Consider the following 21,558-nt stretch of genomic DNA (forward strand, 5'->3'; position numbering starts at 1 on the left):
TTAGACACAGATCAAAGTGTCTTCTCTCTAGAGGTTGGAGATAGTCTTGATAAAATTGCCGTTTTTTCAGTACCTTGCTCATGTAGGGGAATTGTGCTTACCACTGAACAGTCGAGTTATTTTTAGCATATTGCCCCAGAGGAGTCTAAAGTCTGGACTAGAGATAAATTCTGCTGATCTTCAAACTCTGAATACACTTCTGAGAGGAGAGGATAATTCTGGAACACAGGATGGACGCTGCTACAGATAAGAACAGGAGGCTGTAGGAAGATGGGGGTGGGAGTGTGGGCAGGGGTCAGCAGCCCTCTACGGTGTTATCTCTTCCCTAATTCTGCTCTGTGATTATCAGCTCATATCGCTATAACTTGATGTTGATTTAACTGTGGGGTTGTCCATAGTTCATGACTAGGAATCAGAGTTATGTGGTGGGAGGAGGTCATAACACTCCCAGCTTCTAGCCTTGGCACCTTAACTAACACCCATAAGCTCTCTCAGCCTGTTTCCTCACAGTAAAATGGGCAGAAGTACTACCCGCCTTCCTTAGTCATAGGGTAATATGAGTATCGAGAGGCATAATTTGAAAGGAATCTGTAAGCTGCAAGGAGCCATACGTTGTTGCCCTTGCATTGGCACTTACTATTTTATTACCTTAAAACACTATAATTACTTTTCTTTATGTACCTCTGGGGACTTTTACTTTTGAGATTATCTTTTCAGGTCATGACCACATGATCTTTTCATTTCTAATTTCTCCATCTCCGATCTTACATTTCTGTTCTTTCTACCTGTACTGTTAAATCGCACGCAGAGTTGACTCTGTCCTCCCCGGCCCAGGCACCTTACTGTACTTCTGCTCAAGGGACTCCTTTTTGCTGACCCCATTAGTTATTTATTTCATCTGTTAAATAAGGGAATTGTTCTGAATTTTTACAGCTTTAATACAGTTAGAAATATCAAATAACAAGCAGCTTAAACGTCCAACGCTAAATTTACATGCATTTGATGGGCTGTTACGGTAGTATTTAAAACTATGTTTAGGAAGCGTTCTTCACGTAGAAAATTCTGTAATCGAGAAGAGGGCACGGCATTGTACATGCTCTAGGATCACAGCTGTGTACTTCAGTGTGTAGAACTTAAGAGTGGAAGGAAGTACAGTAAAACCTTGGTGTGCGAGCATAATTTGTTCCAGAAGCATGCTTGTAATCCAAAGCACTTGTATATCAAAGTGAATTTCCCCATAAGAAATAACGGAAGCTCAGATGATTCGTTCCACAATCCAAAAATATTCATATAAAAATGAGTATAGTACTGTAATATAATACAAAATAGAAAAATAAGCAGCCTGCACGTTAGAAAACCTTCGTGACTGGTGTGTGGGAGACAAGAGAGAGGAGGGTTATTGTGTAGGACAGCTTTCACTATCACTAACAGATCACTGCTATCTGTTGACTCAATGGAATCTTTCTTTTTGTGCAATTTTAACAAGGAACCTCTGCAATGACCTAGTATAAAGCAGAGCATTCCTAAGCTCACTCTTGTAGGGAAAAGCAAAGGGCCGTCCATTGGTGCTTTGAAGTGACAAAAAATACACTAGTGCCAGTTGTGGGCACCTTTGAATGGTCTGAAAAATCACCGATTTCTGCCAAACACTGCGGCCTGAGACTGTGCATCCGAGCATGGGAGATGATTACCCACAATCCTGCAGAGAGAGAAAGAGAGAGGAAAGAACCATTGGTTCAGTTGTGATCATGTGACGTTGGGCGTCATGTACTGCTCGTATTGCAAGACATCGCTTGTCTATCAAGTTAAAATTGATTAGAAATGTTTGCTCGTCTTGTGGAACACTCGCAGAACAAGTTACTTGCAATCCAAGGTTTTACTGTCTTCCAAAGTGTAAACAAAATAGCAACTACAAACAAGTGATTTCAATCCCTTTGTCTTCTTATTCAGTCTCAGACTCAGTTACCTGCTTTGCTCCAGGCATTGACAGAGTATTGGCTCCAGTGCTGGGCCACAGAGGGCAAGGTGGAAAGACAGGCCTGCAACCCAAGCAAAACAACTAGTAAAGATTTAAGGTGTCCTGTCATCAGCGGTGACCGAAGGCACAGATGTAGTCTATGCTTGTCGGAGAGAGTTCCACTGGCCGGGGAAGTTGGAATGCCCACATCTAGAAATGTAGCAGAAGTTCATATTCATTTCCTGCCTGCACAGAAGCTAGGTCTAGGTTCCTTATAGACTCATTTGGGATAACTGAGAATTCCTGCTGTGCATAGAGTCCTGGGTGTCTAGGGCTAGGAAAATTGAGGCTTCAGTGTATTTATTTATTTTTTAATGTTTATTTTTGAGAGAGAGAGAGAGACAGAGGCAGAGTGTGAGCAGGGGAGGGGCAGAGAGAGAGGGAGACCCAGAATCTGAAGCAGGCTCCAGGCTCTGAGCTGTCAGCACAGAGCCCGATGTGGGGCTTGAACTCACGAAACGTGAGATCATGACCTGAGCCAAAGTTGGACACTTAATCGACTAAGCCACCCATGTGCCCCTTGCTTCAGTTGAAGTCCGTGCTCCATCACTGATGTGATCTGTGGCCTTGAGCAAGTTATTAATGCTTGATCCTTAGTTGCCTTTGGATGGTAGGCAATGCTTTCTGTATTGAATCTGAATTCATTAAAAGTTATGATGGTCTGTTTAGATGCCATGCACTTACAGTTATTATAACGGACAGGATCAGAATTCCCTATTTGTCCTGTACTCTGCCTGACAGGGAGTCCGATTGGTGTCCGTGATACTGAAGCCCTTTTTAGGTCCAAAAAATGTTGAAATGCTGTCAGGGTGTATGTTGAATGAGAGACTGGAGCATAGATCCTGAAGAAAAAGCGTGGCTTGGTCATTTGTTTTGGGGAAGGGAAGAGAGCTTTTGGGCACCTGAAACCTCGGGAAGGTCACCAGCTCTGAAATGATGTTATTCGACCCAGCATTCTGTTTCTGGGAATTTATGCTCTAGGCACGCGCTGAGGTGTGCAGTACCTGTTGCAAAGTTCTTGTTTCACTGTGGTTGGTCATAGGAAATACTAGAAATAACCTAACTGTCCACCAGGAAGGAGCAGGTTAAATCAGTTATGATACATCCATATGGTGGAATATTTTAGAGCTACAAAAATGAGTGAGGAAGCTCTGAGCTTTAAGAGAATATTCCTAAGTAGAAAAACAAGGTCTATTACAGTTACTAGAGTATGCTACCTTCTGTTTAAAAGGTGAGACAAATAAGATTTTATTTTTATTATTGCTTGTATAAGCATAAAGAAAGAAAAAAAAGAAAAAAACTCTAGGTAGGTATTATAGAAATGAATAGTAATGGTGTTTCCCTGAGGGTAGGATGAAAGTCTAGGGAACCGATAAGAGGGAAACTTTTAACTCTGTGTGTGTTTGTTAATTTAAATAACTTTTTGAACCATGTAAATTATATTACTTATTTGAAAATTTAAATGTCAGAGCTTTTTTTTTTTTTACAAAGGAAAGAAACTACATTTACAATCGGAAGGCAGGTGAGATCACAGAAGGCACGCGGAACAGTTCATATATTATGGCTAGCAGGTTTCATCCATGCAAACTTAGGTGGGTAACGGAGCCAATTGTATCTTTTAGGTTTGTGGTCAAGGTTTAAAAAGAGATGTTTTAAGCTCATCAGGAAGATGCCTATTATTGGTCGCAAGGTAAGTGGAATCTGTACAGATCTTCTCCCCTACCGCCACCCCATAATCATTTCCTCTTTCTTCTATTTACCAAACCTAGTGTGAATTCCCAAGGGTGAGGGTGATTCCGTTCCCCACCTCCAAGGAACATCTGACAATGTTTGAAGACCTTTCTGGTTATCACAGCTGGAGGGGAGTGCTATTGGCATGTAGTGGAGAGTGGCCGGGGGTGCTGCTAAATATCCTACAGTCCCCCACAGAAAATTATCTGCTCCAAATGTCAGAAGTGCCGAGGTTCAGAAATCCGACTTAACCCTTTCTCGAGCATATTGACCAAAGGAGAAAGGCCATGTCTGTTAAGGAAGAACTTGAAATTAGAGAACCTGACAGACGTGGCTATAGAGCAATATCTGGCCGTGCTGACTTTAGGTATATATCTGGGGTGGGGTGCTTACTTGGTTTAGACCACGGTTGGCAGACTTTCTCCATAAAGGACTAGATAGATAGGAGAGGTCTAGACTTTGCAGGCCATCCCGTGTCTTTCCGAACTCTTCAAGTCCGCCCCTGCAGTGGGAAAGCAGCACAGGGTGATGGGTAAAGGGATGAGCTTGGCTGTGTTCCAGTGAAACTATCTTGACGAAACAGGCCGGGGTCAGATTTGGGCTGTAATTTGCTGACAGGGTTAGAAACTTAGCACTGTTCTCTTGCTCTTTGTACCTGTCTGCGATATAGTATGTTCCCTTCACTGTGTCCTCTCTCCCCTCACCCACGCTGAGGATAAAGACTGTCACCTCTGCACCCTTCCCTCAGGTTCCTTATCACAGAAGAAGATAACAGTGCAGGCCCTGGGCATGCTCGGAAGAAGGCACATGAGTCCTGAATGTCGTCATCTCTCCCAGGGTCCTGCCTGCCCCTCAGCTTTCCTTCAAGCTTCCTTTCACTTTTGGCTCTCAGTTCCCTTTCCCTTTTCCCCTCTCAATTCCCTTTCCCTTTTCCCCTCTCCTGACCAAAATTCATTCAGACCCCTGTGCTAACTCTCCCATAACTGTGTATTTATTTTCAGGTGCATTTCCTATAGGGGAAGTAGAAGCAGTTATTGGAGGTAGAAAAGGGGAATGGGAGTGGATAGGCTTTGATTTGACTCCAAATCACCGTAAGCCCTAAAAGGAAATCTCCTTGAGTCCTGCTAGAGTTAAGGGATAGGGGGAGGGTGGACTGGATCTCGAAGGATACTAGCATTTTCCCTTCTCACTCCCTGGATTTGTCTGCTCTTTTTCTTCACACATTTCTCCTTCAGTTTCAGATTTTGAGACAAATAAATTCCAGACACTATTATTAAATTCATAAAATAGCAATTGGAAGGCACTTAAAACCCATATAATGACCTTTCGTTTTTTAGAACCAGATTTTGAGGCTCAGAGGCAAAAGTTCTTTGTTTTGAGTGAGCGTGTGTATCCTTGTGTCATTCATTCCCGTAAATTCACTTACTCAACATACAATTAGTGAGCACATGCTCCGTCAGATACTACTCTGGATGCTGGGGTATAGAGGGGAACAAGACCAAGTCCTTGCTCTGTGGAGCTTATATTTTTGTAGGAAAATCAGAAAATAGGTAAACACATAAGAATTTCATTTTTTAAAACAGTTTATTTATTTTGAAAGAGACAGTGCAAGTGGGGGAGGCGCAGAGAGAGAGAGAGACAGACAGACAGACAGAGGATCCCAGGCAGGCTCGATGCTGTCAGCACAGAGCCCAACACAGGACTCGAGCTCACGAAACCTCGACATTACGACCTGAGCCGAAACCAAGAGTCAGATGCTTAACCAACTGAGCCAGCTAGGCACCCCAAGAATTTCATTTTGAAATAAATGTTGTGAAGAAATTAAAATGTAATAGAGGTTCTGAGGCAGGAATTTGGGGGGGGTGCTTTCTAATATAACTCATTATCATTTTTTGTCTCTCTTATTACAACAGCATAGTCTGTGTGTGGAAACTCAGCTTTTTTTTTTAATGTTTATTTATTTAGAGAGAGAAAACACAAGTGGGGGAGGGGCAGAGAGAGAGGGAGACAGAATCTCAGGCGGGCTCCACGCTGTCAGCACAAGAGCCCGACTCAGGGCTCGAACTCACGAGCTGTGAGATCATGCCCTGAGCTGAAATCAAGAGTCAGACACGGAACCGACTGAGCCGCCCAAGCGCCCCCAAGGCTCAGCTTTCATAGTTTGCTCCTGTTGCACGCTTTCCATTTATGCGGCATAATTCTTCACGTACATCTTTAAAAATATTTTCGCTTCCGTCACACGCCTCGCGTCCATCACGTGCCCGAGAGTGTGGCCTCTGCTGTCTGCCGGCGCTCGCTCGCGAGGCGGTCGCAGGCGTGTTTCAAAGGTGCGGCTTTCCCTGTGGTTTCACTGGGGGCCACGTCTAAGGAGGTGCTCTTGTGTTGGAATCATCCGAGGCTACAGATGGGAAAATCTAAATGTTTGCAGTCAGATCGTGGGCCTGACACTTTCACCAGTGTGTTGCTGAAACCTTCTCGCTGTCACACACACAAATTGTGACATGTAGCCCTTTTTCCAGATCTAGCGCCCCACAGTCTCTTAGCACAGATAGCAGCCCCTGCTCTGTTTTGTTTTGTTTTTTTAAACCCTGTTTCTCCTCCCCACCTCTCAGCATGCCCCCATCACTTTTCACTACCTGACCTTCATTTTCGGTCTCTGCTGCTAAAGATAAGCCTCATGAGAACAGGAGTTATTTTCACTTGTACTGCCTCCCTTATTTTGTCCACTGCGTATCCCTGGCCCATAGTAGTAGTTCAACAAAGTAGTTCACAGGCTGTTGTGGTGAGGATGAAGAGAAAATAGCCATAGTTGATGAACTGTAGCAGAAAGGACCCCAGCCCCTCCTAGCACTCGAGGGCCAAACAGGACAGGCGGTGGACAACCTGAGGAGGTAGAGCGCAGTCCCCCTGGCATTCTACCAGGGATGTCTTGTGCACGCACATGAGAAGTTGTGGAGGGCCTCCGGGTTCTGGGTGTGCCCTGCGTGTGTCTGTCTGTTCAAGGAGCTCATCACCTCCTCGAGTACTAGGATCCCTCTTACCGCTTGGCTTATTTTCTGGTGGCTGTTTGTGACTCTACCTCTGTTTCTTTAGCACACACATTGTAGGTGTTGCCAGGACAGGAATAAGGTCCAAGTACTGCTCTCAGAGAGGTGCCGACCCTGGCAAACGCGAAGCGTTCACGTTTACGCGCTCGCCACGTAAAGCAGTGGTGAGGTGAGCACGGCAGAGGAAAGGTGTGGGGAATTGGATGCATCTTTGACTTTCAGAGAGAAAGGTGACGTTTAGTCTTCTAAGAGACATTCCAGAAAACAGCAGGTAGAGTGTCACCATATCTTGTTAAGAACAAGATGCCGTCGTCCCCGTTTTGCACGCTCGTGTCATGCCCGGCCTTGAGCGGCTGACTTGGTCTCTGCTCACCACACTGTATCCTTCCATCTCCGTGTTAACTTTCTCTCCCTTATCTTTGGAGATCCAAGATAACTTGAACAAGACCAAGGATGATATTAGCAAGAATATGTCGTTCCTGAAAGTGGACAAAGACTACGTGAAAGCCCTGCCCGTTCAAGGTCTGAGCTCGTCGGCGGTTCTGGAGAAACTCAAGGAATACAGCTCTATGGGTACGATTCTCGGCAAATGCGAGCTGTTGACTTCCTTAACGTGGCTGGTCTGGTCATCGTTTCATGATTGTACAGGTTAAGAACAGTTCACCCTTGGAACTTAGATGCTCGTGAGGCCCCGTCTCAGAGGCTGAATTTCTTTCTTTCTTTTTTTTTTTTAAAGTTTATTTTTTTTTTTTGACAGAGAGAGAGAGACAGAGCATGAGTGGGGGAGGGGCAGAGAGAGAGAGGGAGACACAGAATCCAAAGCAGGCTCCAGGCTCTGAGCTGTCAGCACAGAGCCCGATGTGGGGCTCGAACTCACGGACTGCGAGATCACGACCTGAGCCGGAGTCAGACACTCAACTGACTGAGCCACCCAGGTGCCCCTGAATTTCTTTTTTTAAAAAATTATATGTAAATTCGTCCTTCATCCATAAAGCAAAACAGTCTCCTGAGACAGTGGAACTTGGTCCCATTTCCTTTGGTAAGCCTGAATAAAATAAGTACATTTGTCTTTTAAAAAAAGCAATGAAAATGAAATACGGATCCATTATAGAAATTGTGAAATCTGCACAAAGGCACAAAAGAAAATAAAAAGTGACTCTAATTCTATCATCCAAGATAAACACAGATGAGATCCACATATAAGTCAGAGGTGTCAGTGTTTTTGTGTAACACAAACACATGTACACATACATGTACACGCATGAGTGTATAAGGGAAGGATGAATATACCGAGTAGCTCAATGTTTAAGAGTGTAGCCCACGGAGTCAGCCTGGATTCCCACTCTGGTTAGGCCACTTAAATATGGTCTTGGGTGCGTTACTTGACCTGTGTCTCAGTCTCTGTCCTTCTACAGTAGGGATCATGATAATAGAACTTACTTGAATAATCATAGAGCTCAAACAGGATGATACAGGTAAATGTATAGTAACTGGCATATAGTAAGTACTCAATAAATGTTAACTTACGAATACAAATACATGTTTGTTACAGATTAAGATCATATTACAAATATTTAAAAAAATAAGCTTTCTGGTTTGTCATCATTTTAGATTTAAAGAGAACTTGCAAATGTCATACATACAGAGATTTCCCATACGCCCCTCACCCTGCTTCTCCTGATGTTAACACCTAAACTCACCACGTTAACACTGGTTAAAACAGTAGTTAACTAAACTGCAAATTCTGTTCCTGTTTCACCAGCTTTTCCTCTAGTGTCCAGGATACCACATTGCATTTCAACAAACACACTTAAAATTTTCTACATGACGTGTTGAGTTTTTGACAGCAGATTGTATAAAATTAGATGCAGTCCAGGATTTATAGGTGATGGAAAGCAGGGATCGGCACTCTGAGACCTTTGTATTAAAAGTTTCCATGATTATGAGGGCAGATTGCTGCCACTGTATTTCCTTCCTTTCCATTTTTTACTCATTGTCCATTGCCATATTCTGTACCACAGGTAAAATGACAGGAAATGAAACCATGTATCCTATTTTCGAAAGGCTGGTGGCCTCTAATCTGAAGACACGCATAATACAGTCAGTCCAGTGTCCTTTAAGGAAGAGGGAAAGTCACACTGGCAGCAAGCCAGAGTTTGGCAGATGAGCTGAGAGTGAGGACGTTCACTGCTCAGTCTTCTCTCTTGTGGGAGCTGAAGATCTTGGCTTGATAGAGCCCGTGGCTACAGTTTTCAGTCCGTGCCTCTCTGTAATTGCCTTCTCACTGTGCACTTTCAGTAGGGCACAGCCGTCCTGTAGCAAAAGGACCTGGGATAGCCACGCTGGCAGATTTGTTGATAACAATGTAGGCTGCCTTTGGAGAAGCACGTCAGACAGGAAGTGGAAAGTTAGACCTCACGTTCTGGTCAGGAACCTTTCTTCTGAGCTTGATCCCGGTGTTGACCGCGTTCCTGATGCTGAGTGCTACTACATGTGTTGCCAGAAGGATGTGGCTAATTGTTGGGGGAGTGGGTTCCAGGCTCATGCGAAGGAGGGGACACTGAGACCAGGGGCCGATGGTACATGCATCGTCATGGTTTGTCTGGTCAGGGATTCAGTTCCCGGACTCCAACTCTGATGAGAGTGTACTGCCAGTTCATACTTTCTGCCAACTCTGCTCGTAACGCTCCTCACACTTCTTTGACTGGGTAGGAAGGGAGAGAAGAAGGAACCTCTTGCAGAAAAAAGTCAAGTTAGTCATACAGAGACCAGAAAATGAGTAGAAGTAAAGGAAAGTTTTTCTCCTTTATTTTATTTATTTATTTTTTTTAATTTTTTTTTTAAGTTTATTTATTTTTGAGACAGAGAGAGACAGAGCATGAACGGGGGAGGGTCAGAGAGAGAGAGGGAGACACAGAATCGGAAGCAGGCTCCAGGCTCTGAGCCATCAGCCCAGAGCCCGACGCGGGGCTCGAACTCACGGACCGCGAGATCGTGACCTGAGCCGAAGTCGGACGCTTAACCGACTGAGCCACCCAGGCGCCCCAAAATTTTTCTCCTTTAGAAGATAGTTGGGGCTGATGACAGCGTCTTCGTTGGACTATATATTTTTTTAATGTTTATTTATTTTTGAGAGAGAGCATGTACAAGGGGAGGGGCAAAGGGAAGGGAGACACAGAACTCGAAGCAGGTTCCACACTCTGCGCTGTCAGCACCAGAGCTGGATGCAGGACTCGAAGCCACAAACTGATATCATGACCTGGGCCATAGTCAGATGCTCAACCGACCGAGCCACCCAGGTGCCCCTGGACTATCTGTATTATACCTGGGTGCTGTGAATATCTTTTCACACTGTTGTTGATAGTAACGGAAGATCTTTCATCTTTATTTTGCTGCGCTAGCTCTTTATTGGAATGCTTTTTCTTGATTTATAAGAACACCTTTGAGTTTCCACTCAGACTTTGGGGTTTCTTTTGTACCAGTGGGGTTAACTTCTTATTTCTTCCTTATTAGAACCTGAGTGTAGGGGCACCTGGGTGGCTCAGTCGGTTGAGCATCGGACTTCGGCTCAGGTCATGATCTCACAGTCTGTGAGTTCAAGCCCCACGTCGGGCTCTGTGCTGACAGCTCAGAGCCTGGAGCCTGCTTCAGATTCTGTGTCTCCCTCTCTCTCTGCCCTTACCCCGCTTGTGCTCTCTCTCTGTCAAAAATAAGTAAATATTAAAAAAAAATTTTTTTTAAATAAAAAAAAAAAGAACCTAAGTGTCTTCCCAAAAGTTCCTGTTTACTGACTCACTGGTCTTAACTTTCTCTACAGATGTCTTCTGGCAAGAAGGGAAGGCGTCCGGAGCTGTGTACAGTGGGGAGGAAGAGCTCACTGAACTCCTCGTGAAGGTGAGTGCCAGTCAGTTTCTCTCCTTAGTTGGGTAATTAAAATAAAATATTACGTAGGGGCGCCTGGGTGGCTCAGTTGGCTAACCATGATCTCATGGTTCGTGGGTTTGAGCCTTGCGTTGGGGCTCTGTGCTGACAGCTCAGAGCCTGGAGCCTGCTTCGGATTCTGTGCCTCCCTCTCTCTCTGCCCCTCCCCTGTTCATGCACTTTCTCTCTGAAAAATAAATAAACATTAAAAAGATACTTAAGGAAAGCTTATTGTTAAAAATAACTTCAGAGAGTCTCTCTTTACCCACACATAGGTGAATATGAATCGTACTGTTAGAGATCTCTTCAGTCTGTAAAAAAGTACAATATGACCTATGTTTTTAGGCTTATACATGCCCTGTGTAGAAGGCAGATTACTAGGGAAGGTAGTCCCCCATCATTTGAGGTTATTAATGACCAGACATATTTTGTTTGCTAAGAAGGGATGAGGAACAGAAATTTGGTCATCATTTCCTATACTACCCACATCTCAAATCAGATGATCTGAGAATGAGCAGTAGGCTCACTCATGATTCAGATAATTCTTGTTTTCTGTTGACTTTAGAGTTGCCTATAGCTTCTTCCTTTTCTAATCACATTTATTTCTTAAACCCTGCTTTGTCATGTAAAATTGGCATGGGCCTTATAGTCTCTAAGGTCTTTGTGTTTGATTATAATAACTATGAAACTCCTCATACCTTACTAAATATTACAGGTTTTGCTCTGCTATGTCTTGACATAGTGCTCTGATCTTATTCTCTGCTTAAAAATCTTTCAGTGGAGAGGTGCCTGCGTGGCTCAGTCAATTAAGTGTCTGACTCTTGGTTTTGGCTCAGGTCATGATCTCACCACCATGAGACCAAGCCCTACTTTGGGCTCCATGCTGAGTGTGGAGCCTACTCGGGATTTTCTCTCTCTCTCTCTCTCTCTCTCTCTCTCTCTCTCTCTCTCTCTCTCTCCCTTCCTTCCTCTCCCCAAATCAAACACACAAAACAAAAACAAAACCATAAAAAAATAAAAAAACTTTCAGTGGCTCCCCACTACCTACAGGATAAAACCTGAGCTGCTTTTGTAGCAGAAGATGTAAGCCCCGTCATGAGCCAGCTTTCTACCTGTATTTTTAACCACTTTGTTACTTTCCCACATAAACTTAAACTTTCGCCTTTTCTCTTTGCGGCAGGCACATAGCTCACTCATACCATGTTTTCCTCCCCTTCACTCCGCCTGTTCTAAATGATGAATTCCTATTGATCTGTCACATTCCTAGTAATTCCACTCTACAGACACCTCAGACCCCTGGGGATGTTTGTTATTCCCCCCTTAGGGCCCCTTCCTTCGCTTGCATGCTTCTGGTACTGCACTGACCACAATAGCTGGTTTGTGCTGGATCCCCTCCTAAGTGCTTTGCATGAGTGTTATGTTATTTACTCATCGCTAGAACCCTAGCAGGTAGGGACCATAATTATCCCCTTGAGCATATGAGGAAACAGCCTCAGAGAGGTTATTTGACCTAAGATTACACAACTAGAGGTAACAGGTGAAGCTAAGATTGCAAAATGGGTCTGTTTGTTGTTTTATTTTATTTTTTATTTATTTTTTTTAATTAATTTTTTTTTTAACGTTTATTTATTTTTGAGACAGAGAGAGACAGAGAGTGAATAGGGGAGGGGCAGAGAGAGAGAGAGACACAGAATCTGAAACAGGCTCCAGGCTCTGAGCTGTCAGCACAGAGCCCGACGTGGGGCTCGAACTCACGCACTGCAAGATCATGACCTGAGCCGAAGTCGGCCTCTCCACCGACTGAGCCACCCTGGCGCCCCTGTTTGGTGTTTTAGTATGTGCTTTTAACCACATCTATGCTTCCTTTCTCACCATGCTGTAAAATAATTTATTTGCATGTCTGTTTCCTCCACTATATGTTGATCTTCTTTATGTTGGAGAACACATCTTACCATTTTTCCGGTTTCTAGTGTTGTGCCTGATACTTAGAAACTTTAGTGTAGTGCATGGTTTTTTGTCCCATGCGGTGTATTTATCATACTTCATATCTGCTTGCATTTCTTTGCAGGCTTATGGAAATTTTGCGTGGAGTAATCCATTGCATCCAGATATCTTCCCAGGACTGCGAAAGATCGAGGCAGAGATTGTAAGAATAGCTTGTTCCCTGTTCAATGGGGGACCGGATTCCTGTGGATGTGTAAGTATATGCAGGGGCCTCCAACTATCTTATTTTGTTAGCTTAAAATAGAAGAGTTTGTTGAAAACATTTTATTATACAGATAATATGTAATTATTGTAGGAAGATCCATTTTAACAGCAATGTAAAAATGTTAACTTTTGCAATTAAAAAAAACTTTGTTTTTAAGTTTATTTATTTTGAGAGAGAAAGAGAGCAGGAGCAGGGGAGGGGCAGATAGAGAGAGGGAGGGAGAGAATTCCCAAGCTGGCTTCACACTGTCAGCACAGAGCCCCACATGGGGCTCGATCTCACAATCTGTGAGATCATGACCTGAGCCGAAACCAAGAGTTAGGAGCTTAACTCACCGAGACACCCAGGTGCCCCAACTTTTACAGTTTTTAGAACATCGACATTTTATTGTACATTTTTTAAAAAAATTTTTCATGTTTATTTATTTTTGAGAGAGAGAGAGAGACAGAGTGCGAGCAGGGAAGGGGCAGAGAGAGAGGGAGACACAGAATCCAAAGCAGGCTCCAGGCTCCAGGCTCCGAGCCGGCAGCACAGAGCCCGACGTGGGGATTGAACTCACAAACTGTGAGATCATGACTTGAGCCAAAGTCAGACGGTTAACCGACTGAGCTACCCAGGCACCCCTTATTGTACATTTTTAAAGATTTTTTTTTCATTTCAGGTTTTTATTTTGAAAAATTTTAAACTTTATATGAGTTCCTATAACAGTTTAGAGAACACCGTGGATTCGCTAAATGTAAATGTTGTGCACATCTGCTCTGTCTATTCTTTTCTTTCTCTCCCTCCCTCTTTCCTCCATCCACTGACACACCCACTGCCTACCCATTGGTCTATATAATTTTGTCAAGCCATCATAGTGTTTTTGATATACTTCTCATTGTACTCGAGCTGGAAGTTTATTATTTTGCTATAAATCAAATCTCTTTTAGTTGGTTTAGGAATAAAAGAAGGGGAAGTTATCATTATATTTAAAGACACATGTAAGGATTTTTTGTTTCAGCTGTTCTTTCTAGTAGATGTTTGTTCATTTTCCTAAACTGTGATTGATAAACGTCTGTTTAGATTTGTTACTACAGACCGATACTTGCTTTCTCTAGAAGAAACTCAGGTCTCTCAATCTCTGCTTATGCAGGGTAGTTAGATTTAACTCAGCATGCTGTAGTGGTAACCTAGAGGCACTAAGCCTATCAGATACTTTTATAATCATTATAATATCTACAAATTTATTTTTTTTTTATTAAAAAAAAATTTTTTTTTAACGTTTATTTATTTTTGAGACAGAGACAGAGCATGAACAGGGGAGGGGCAGAGAGAGAGGGAGACACAGAATCTGAAACGGGCTCCAGGCTCTGAGCTGTCAGCACAGAGCCCGACGTGGGGCTCGAACTCACGGATCGTGAGATCGTGACCTGAGCCGAAGTCGGACGCTTAACCGACTGAGCCACCCAGGCGCCCCTCTGCAAATTTAACTATTGAAGGGCCTGTCCAAAGGCAAGAACATTTTATAGTTTTTTGTTTTTTCCAATAAGCAGTAGTTGTTTTACTTTATGTTGGCACCATGAAAAATCAACACATTCGTATATTCTGTATCTAACAGAATGGTATTCCTGGCATTCGTTCCCCCCCAGAATTCCAAAGCTGTTAAAAACTGAGCCAACCATAATCCAGCAATGGGTTCCTTTATGGCATTTATATGAACAGGTGGCATGGTGGGAGAGGCCAATATACTTAGAGTATGTGGGTATTCTCCTGTGCCACAGACTCTGTGGACTTCTAAGAGGCCATCAGTGAAGCAACCGGAACATCGTTTGGCCTTGTGTGGTCAAGTCAAGGATACACGTATCTCATGACCCTGAAATGTCACTACTCAGGGCGTACCCTAGGAAAACTGGTACATGTGTGTATCAGGATGGATGTATACTCATAGCAGCACTGTCCATGGTAACTGCAAACTGGCAGTAACCAGTGGCTGTCAGTAGTGCGGTGGAACATTGTAGAGTAATTTGCTTCAGTCCATTGGAGCTGCTGCTCCGATTAATGCTCAAATTGGCCCATTTTGACCAGTGGGAGCCTCTTAGTTTTGGCTCTTGGGTCCTTTTGTGTGACTCATGTAGTCTTTGAAAGCTTCCTTTCTTTTTCCCTTTTTTTTGAGAAAATACTTTTATTTGATGAAATATTCCAGGTTGACCTTGCATGCTTCCAGACCCTGATTCAGCCACTTGTCCAAAGAGCCCGGTCTCATTTAGAACTCTGTAAAATACTTACATGGTTTGTGAGTCAAACTTACGGAACAAGACAGATAAAAACTCAGCCAGAATAAAATCCAGAGAGACAAATAGAAGGCACAGAAGAGGTTGAGAGCCATGAGGCTAGAGTGAGAAGGGCTGACACACATCCGACAGGTGGTTAATTACCCAGGAGACAAGGGGAACTTGGACAGGCGTAGCTGTTAGAGCAGCGATGTTCTCCGTAGCAGCAGTGGCTGGGTGTCTGTGGGTAGAGGGAAGAGGGGCTGTGAGGTGATAATCGTTGGAGCCAGGAGATAATTACAGAGCTTTCATTGATTCAAGTAATTGATCAATGAGTTAATTTTTAAAGTAAGCTCTGTGCCCGATGTGGGTCTTGAACTCCCAACCCTGAGGTCAAGCGTCACATGCTGTACGCACTGAGCCAGCTAGGCACCCCTGCGTGGCAGTTCTTTATCGTTCCTTTGCTTGGCGTATATTTTGTTTCTTTAAATATATTGCACGTGATTATTTTCTATTCTGTGTCTAATTCCACCACTTCTGAGCCTCAACCTGTCTCTGCCGGTTTCACTCATGTTGTCTTGTGTTGTCATATTTGTGACTTCGTTGTTGTTTCAACTGTGAGCCACTCGTCTTCCCGGGAACCTATCTTTGAGGCCTAGATGGAAATGAAGGTCTGGCAGAGAAGATGTGCAGCAGCTCCTGCCAGATGCGGGGGAGTCGCTGGGAAGCGATCTGCGTCCGATGCTCAGCTTGCAGTTTCGTGCTACGGCGGTGGCGTGAGTTCACACCACAGACTCATGTGAAAGCGGTCTCGTTATCCGTTCCTGAGAGTTCTTTGTTTTTCTTCACCTGCCCGTCAGAGCCGAGAAAGCAGTTTTCTTGCTGCCCTCTTCTGCACCACTGGGGTATTTCTCGTTCCCCTGAGAATGTGGGTGCGGGTCCCAGGTCTTCAGCCGTGTGCTGTCAGAGTCCTTCCCGGGGGCAGGCCCTGAGTTGATCTCCTGTCAGTTGTCACAACGGGAGTTTGGTGTCCGGGGGCGGCAGCAGCCCTCACGGCCGAGGCCGGCTCTGGCCCTCCTGTATCTGTAGGATTCTCGACGTCGCTTTGTCCGGGTTCAGTTTACTCCTTCGTGTTAGCTCAGTGGCGGGTGTAAAAAACTGTTACTGTTTCCTCAGGCTTTCGGTCGTCTCTCGCGGGAGGCCCAGCTGTACGGTCAGTGTTGCCGGAGATGGGGTTCCGGGGTGGTTGTTTTCCCACGTGACCGTGCGCACTTCGCAGCCTCTTTCCCTCTGGATTTTCTCTTCCCCGCTTTGTCCTAGGCTGCTCAGCTCTTCCTTGGAGAATAGGATTTCCCAGATTTGCGACCGTCCCTGTGTTTCTTGTTGGAACCCCGTTTGGTTCCCCGTGTCTAGCCAGGAGGACGCAGCTCTCCATGTGCGGAGCGGCGTCCGTCTTTCAGTCTGTCGTTTGCTAATCTGGTTCGCTACACTTGCCTCAACCTTTCCTCCAAGTCATTGTTTTTGTTCTCGGCAGGGCTTATTCTGTTTCCTATGCCTTAATTCTGTGTTGGGATCGTTTGGTACTTTGTGCTTTGGGGTCTGTGGTCTCATCATCTTGTTTTTGGTGTCCAGTCATTCAGCACTTGTTCTCTTGAATCCACGTTTGGTTTTTTTTTTTTTTTTTTGAATCCACGTTCTTATCATATTGTCCTATAGTGACCAACAGGTGCGTGGATTTCCCTTCTCCTTAGGCTGTTACCATTTTTTGAGTTCGGCTTTTGTTTTGCGTGCTGCTTTTTTTTTTTTTTTTTTTTCTTTTTGAATCTTTGCATGGTTACCGGGCCATTTTCTTTCATCATGGCTCATGCTCCTCGGAACATTCGAGTTTGTTCTGCTGCATGGTGGCCGATCTCTCATGTGAGAGCATTTGGTTGAGCGCCGCTTTGTTGCACCTGTGTTGGGTTCGGTGGGTCTCGTCTGAGATTTTGTTAAGAGTTATCTCTTAGAGTTCACTCTGCCTAGCTGGAAGAGAATAACACCCTTGGGCTTTGATTGTTTCTTTAACCCGTTCTATATCCCTGAAGCCCTGACTTCAGGGGTCGGTCCCCACATTCTCTTCTCATTTTGCTGGTTTCTCCTTAGCTGCCAGGGCTACCACTCACTGATCTGAAGATAACGACACCCCCTCCATTGTTTCTCTGAAGATTTGGGGGCTTTAATGAGCATTCTCAGGATTTTGCCGGCCCACAGGACAGTTTTCAGGGCCTGGAGGGGGGATTAGGAACTGTATTCTGCTGTCTGCTGTACTTCAGAAACTTCTCCTTTTTCCTTGCCATTATTTGAAGTATATTGCTTCCGAGTATCTGTCTCTTTGTTCGGTGATTGTTACTGCAGGTTTCTGCTGCTTCTTTTCTTCCTTCTTCTAGGTCCTGGGGGAGAGAAGGTAGTTGTGGAGCGGTTTCAGCCTTCCATCTTAATCCAGAAGTCCAACCCTGGTTTTTGTTTTTGTTTTGTGTTTTGTTTTTGCGTTGCTACAGTTAAACCATGCCTCTTCCATTTTGATCTTTTTTAGTGGCTGTGTCAGGGATCAGGAGAAGGATGGAGTCTGAGATCTCCAGTCTTTTCTATTACATAAAATTTTATAAGAGAACTAATTACCTCTGGGATTATTTCAGTTTCTCTGTTTCTCTCACCCTTCTCTATTTCTGTCTCTCTCTTATATCTCTCTGTCTCTCTCTCACATGTGTCTGTCTCTGCTGCTTTTGGTGAAAACAGTTCGGGGTTCAGAGATGGGAAAGAAGACGACAGAGCCTCATGGCTGGGCTGTCTGTAGCATGCTCCCAACTAAGATCTTAGCTCTTTTTATTCTTTGTTCTTCAACTTAAGCTGTTTTTCCTTCTATTAACTTCACTTGCCTCAGAACGGATGAGAGGTTATCTTGTATACTAAAAGAAATTCTGTTGCCACAGAGAACAGTCTTGGCTTGCGCAAATGCCTTTGGCTACAAACAGCATCTGAAAGAAAATTCTCCAAGTAGGCCATGTTCTACTCTTGTTCTCTGACGTACTTACATATTAACAGCGAGAGTTGTTATAATGTTGGAAGAAGTTGACTAACATTACAAGTAGTTATTGAGGCTTTTCTCACTTCACGATTAAATTTCCATTTTTTTCTTTGGGCACACAGGGCAGTGGGAGATTAGCAGCATAGTTAAACGCAGAATTGGAGTGCCTGACTGGCTCAGGTGGAAGAGCATGCTACTCTTGGTCTCAGGGTTGTGAGTTCAAGCCCCATGTTGGGCATGGAGCCTACCGAATAAAAATTAAACAAAAATAAATAAACATAGAAATTGGGGGATCAGCAATAAAAATCAGAAGTAGAATGTAGATATTCCTGCCTTTACAGTCAAAGTGCACTGTTGTTTGCCCAACAAATAATGATGTTGATTTGATTCGTTATTGGACTAAAAATAGGGTGTGTGCGCTGGGTGACTAGGGGTTTGGAAATACTTTTGCTTAGGTCATCACGGGACCTTAGTAAGAGACTGACGCACTGGAGACTTGGACGTTGCTGGTTCTTCCCTGACTTTCTTCACAGCTGGTTTGGCTCCTCATGTCACATTCTGAGGTCTTATGCTAGACCACAGGACGTGCTGCTGGTTTGCAGAGCTGACCTCCTCTGTAAGCATTTTCATTGTCTCCAGCACAGAAGTGCCGGGATTTGTAAACCGGTCTCCCTTGCCCAAGTTCAGTGCATTACCTTGTGGGTGATGCTCACATGTTTCACGAAGACTTCCTGAATCAAAATGTGACTGACTTCTCTCAGCTAATCTTCCATGTACCTGCTGACCACTGGGATTTTGTAGCCAATGGTATTTTTGTCCTATATGTGGTTACTTTAGGAAATTTCAGAAATCACCGTCTCTCATTCCATCTCCTGTTAAGCTGTACTAAATGAACAAATGTAGAAAGTTTTACTTCTCAGCAACAGATGCTAATGGATGGCATTGGGTGAATTATTTTAGCCTTCGGGGCTTCTCAGCTGTACAATGAGGAAGTTATCTAAGCTCGTATGAATCTTCGGAGATGAGAAGTCTAAGAAAATAACCACCTAGCTCAGTGCTGTGGCTTTTTGTTTGATTGTTTGTTTGTTTGTTTGTTTTGAAATGATTCATTCTTAGATGCTATCTAAGAAGATAGCCTGATGGGTATGACATGCCTGTGTTGGTCATGGTTTATGAGAGTCACATCAGGCTTTGAAAAGTGTTAGTTGAGGTTGTATTAGGTGTCAGCTATTAGGCTAAGTGCTCAGAATATTGTCATGAGCAGATCGGTCCCCACCTTCATGAGTTTGTAGTCCAGTGAGGGAGATCGGGCTCATGACAGGCCCTCTGAGTGTTGGGAACCAAGATTGGGCTTAGCTGATAAAGCCAGATTTCCTTCCGGAAGACATAGCAGTGTCTGCTCTGCAGAATGCATTCGAGACCTTATCTGCTTCTGCATCAGACCACCATCAAGATCAAGGTGGCATCGATGTGCTTGCTGATCGTTGTCCCTCACTCCACTCCATGGATGTCGTCTCTTCTTTATTACAGGTGACCTCTGGGGGGACAGAAAGCATACTGATGGCCTGCAAAGCTTATCGGGACCTGGCCTTTGCGAATGGCATCAGAACTCCAGAAATGTATGTATGTGTGGCCTTTAGATTATCTGTTTGGAGTACCGCTGTTGCAAACAGCCTGACCATCTGTTTTCTGCTTCTTGTCTTCCGTCTTCCTCTGGCAGTTCCAGTCCTCATTCTTCCTTTCCTTTGCCCTTGACCCTCATCCCTTCACATTCTGCAATGTCCTGGGTGGATCAGCCAGTTAATTTTAAAGGTCATTCCCTTTCCCAGCTCGCAAGTTTGTACACGGCATATACGGATAGCAAGAATGAGATCCTTTTTCTAAAAGTGACAGAGTGACGGGACTACATCTTTGAATTCTGTGATTTTATTATAAGTAATCTGGAGCCTAAGGAAAACTCTAATTACCTAGTTCAGTGAAAGTTACTTAAATATAATAGGCTGCCTCGGGGTGCTTCCTGAGAAGATTTCAGCCTGAGGGCTGTTTTTTGGGAGGAAAACTTTAAAAAATTTTTTTGAGATTCATCCATAATGGCACCCCATGGGCATAATTTTGATAGTTGGCTGCATTTTTTTCTCTAGACCCTCTCCTTATCCGGTGTGTTTATACTGCATCCTCTGGGTTACTGTTTTCCTGCAAATGTCACTAAGGGTTTTGTTGCAGGTGATCTCAAGCCTGAGAGAGTAAATCACGGTGCCATCTTTCTCACACATAAATCTTAGTGCCTGGTACTTACTCAGTAATCGAGACTTTCCTTCCTTAAGGGGAACAGATTGATTTTGAGAGTGTAGTAATTGAGAGAAGTCTGAAAGCAAATACATAACCATGGCTCAGTCTCCTTTTCAGTGCTATTTGTCTTTTTTTTTTTTTTTTTTTTTTTTTTTTTAAGTAAGCTCTGTGCCCAGCGTGGGGCTTGAACTCATGACCCTGAGATCAAGAGTCACATACTCTACCAACGGAGCCAGCCAGGCGCCCCCCATTTCAGTGCTATTTGAAATGCTGCTTCCAAGTTTACAGGAACAATGGGAATTTTCGTTTCTCACAGGCTGTGGGCTTTCAGAGATGGAAGGAACCACTGACTTGGTAGAACACCCCAGCCAAGCGGTCTTGGGTTCCTGCTTGGCTGTGTATTGTGTCAGGCAGCACGTTCCCACCAGGGTCTCCCGGCTTTGGATGGCCAACACAAAAAGGCTCTGCCAGATGCTGGTCTGATCCAAATTCCCAATCCCTCATCTTTTACCTGTCAGCCCTCATTTATGCTTCGGATTTGCTAAATCACAGGGAGAAATTTTCTATAGAAAATCATTTGACCTCTTTTTATTTGTGGTTAAAAAGAAAAACAACATAAACACTTGTAAAAATGTGAGGAAAAATAATTAGAAGTTTGCTCTTGGGGATTTAGATGAGCTGCTAATGAGGCTCTCTCTTGAACCCTGCTTTTATCTGAATTTCATTATTTTCCTCTTCTCTATCATTTAGTGTGGCCCCCCAGAGTGCCCATGCTGCATTTGACAAAGCAGCCAATTATTTTGGGATGAAGATTATACGGGTTCCACTGAACAAAATGATGGAGGTGGATGTTCGGGTGAGTTCCCCTGAAGGGCCATTTCCTGCTGGGGACTGTGAGGTGCAGGAATGTACCCGACCGGCTGACTTTTTGCAACGTCGTGCACACGTGGGCTCCAGAGGCCTTGGACTGTAGCGGCCAGAGCCGACGAGCTGCTGCTGGCAGTGGTGATTGAGTGTTTTCATAAATTCAG

At 44.1% G+C, this 21,558-nt stretch overlaps 1 protein-coding gene across 1 annotated transcript in view; it reads left to right on the forward strand.

Moving 5' to 3' along the window:
- Positions 1-21,558, forward strand: part of SGPL1 (sphingosine-1-phosphate lyase 1) — a 74,894-nt gene that overhangs the window by 44,071 nt on the left and 9,265 nt on the right. Inside the window, exons 4-9 of the mRNA XM_019444438.2 lie at positions 3,640-3,707; positions 7,221-7,368; positions 10,613-10,689; positions 12,785-12,913; positions 19,769-19,857; positions 21,278-21,383. Of these exons, the coding sequence (XP_019299983.2) occupies positions 3,640-3,707; positions 7,221-7,368; positions 10,613-10,689; positions 12,785-12,913; positions 19,769-19,857; positions 21,278-21,383 (617 nt within the window). The remainder of the gene's footprint in view (positions 1-3,639; positions 3,708-7,220; positions 7,369-10,612; positions 10,690-12,784; positions 12,914-19,768; positions 19,858-21,277; positions 21,384-21,558) is intronic.

The sequence above is a fragment of the Panthera pardus genome, unplaced genomic scaffold, assembly GCF_024362965.1.
Source record: "Panthera pardus isolate Hobbes unplaced genomic scaffold, ASM2436296v1 HiC_scaffold_22, whole genome shotgun sequence".
Classification (NCBI taxonomy): Eukaryota; Metazoa; Chordata; class Mammalia; order Carnivora; family Felidae; genus Panthera; species Panthera pardus.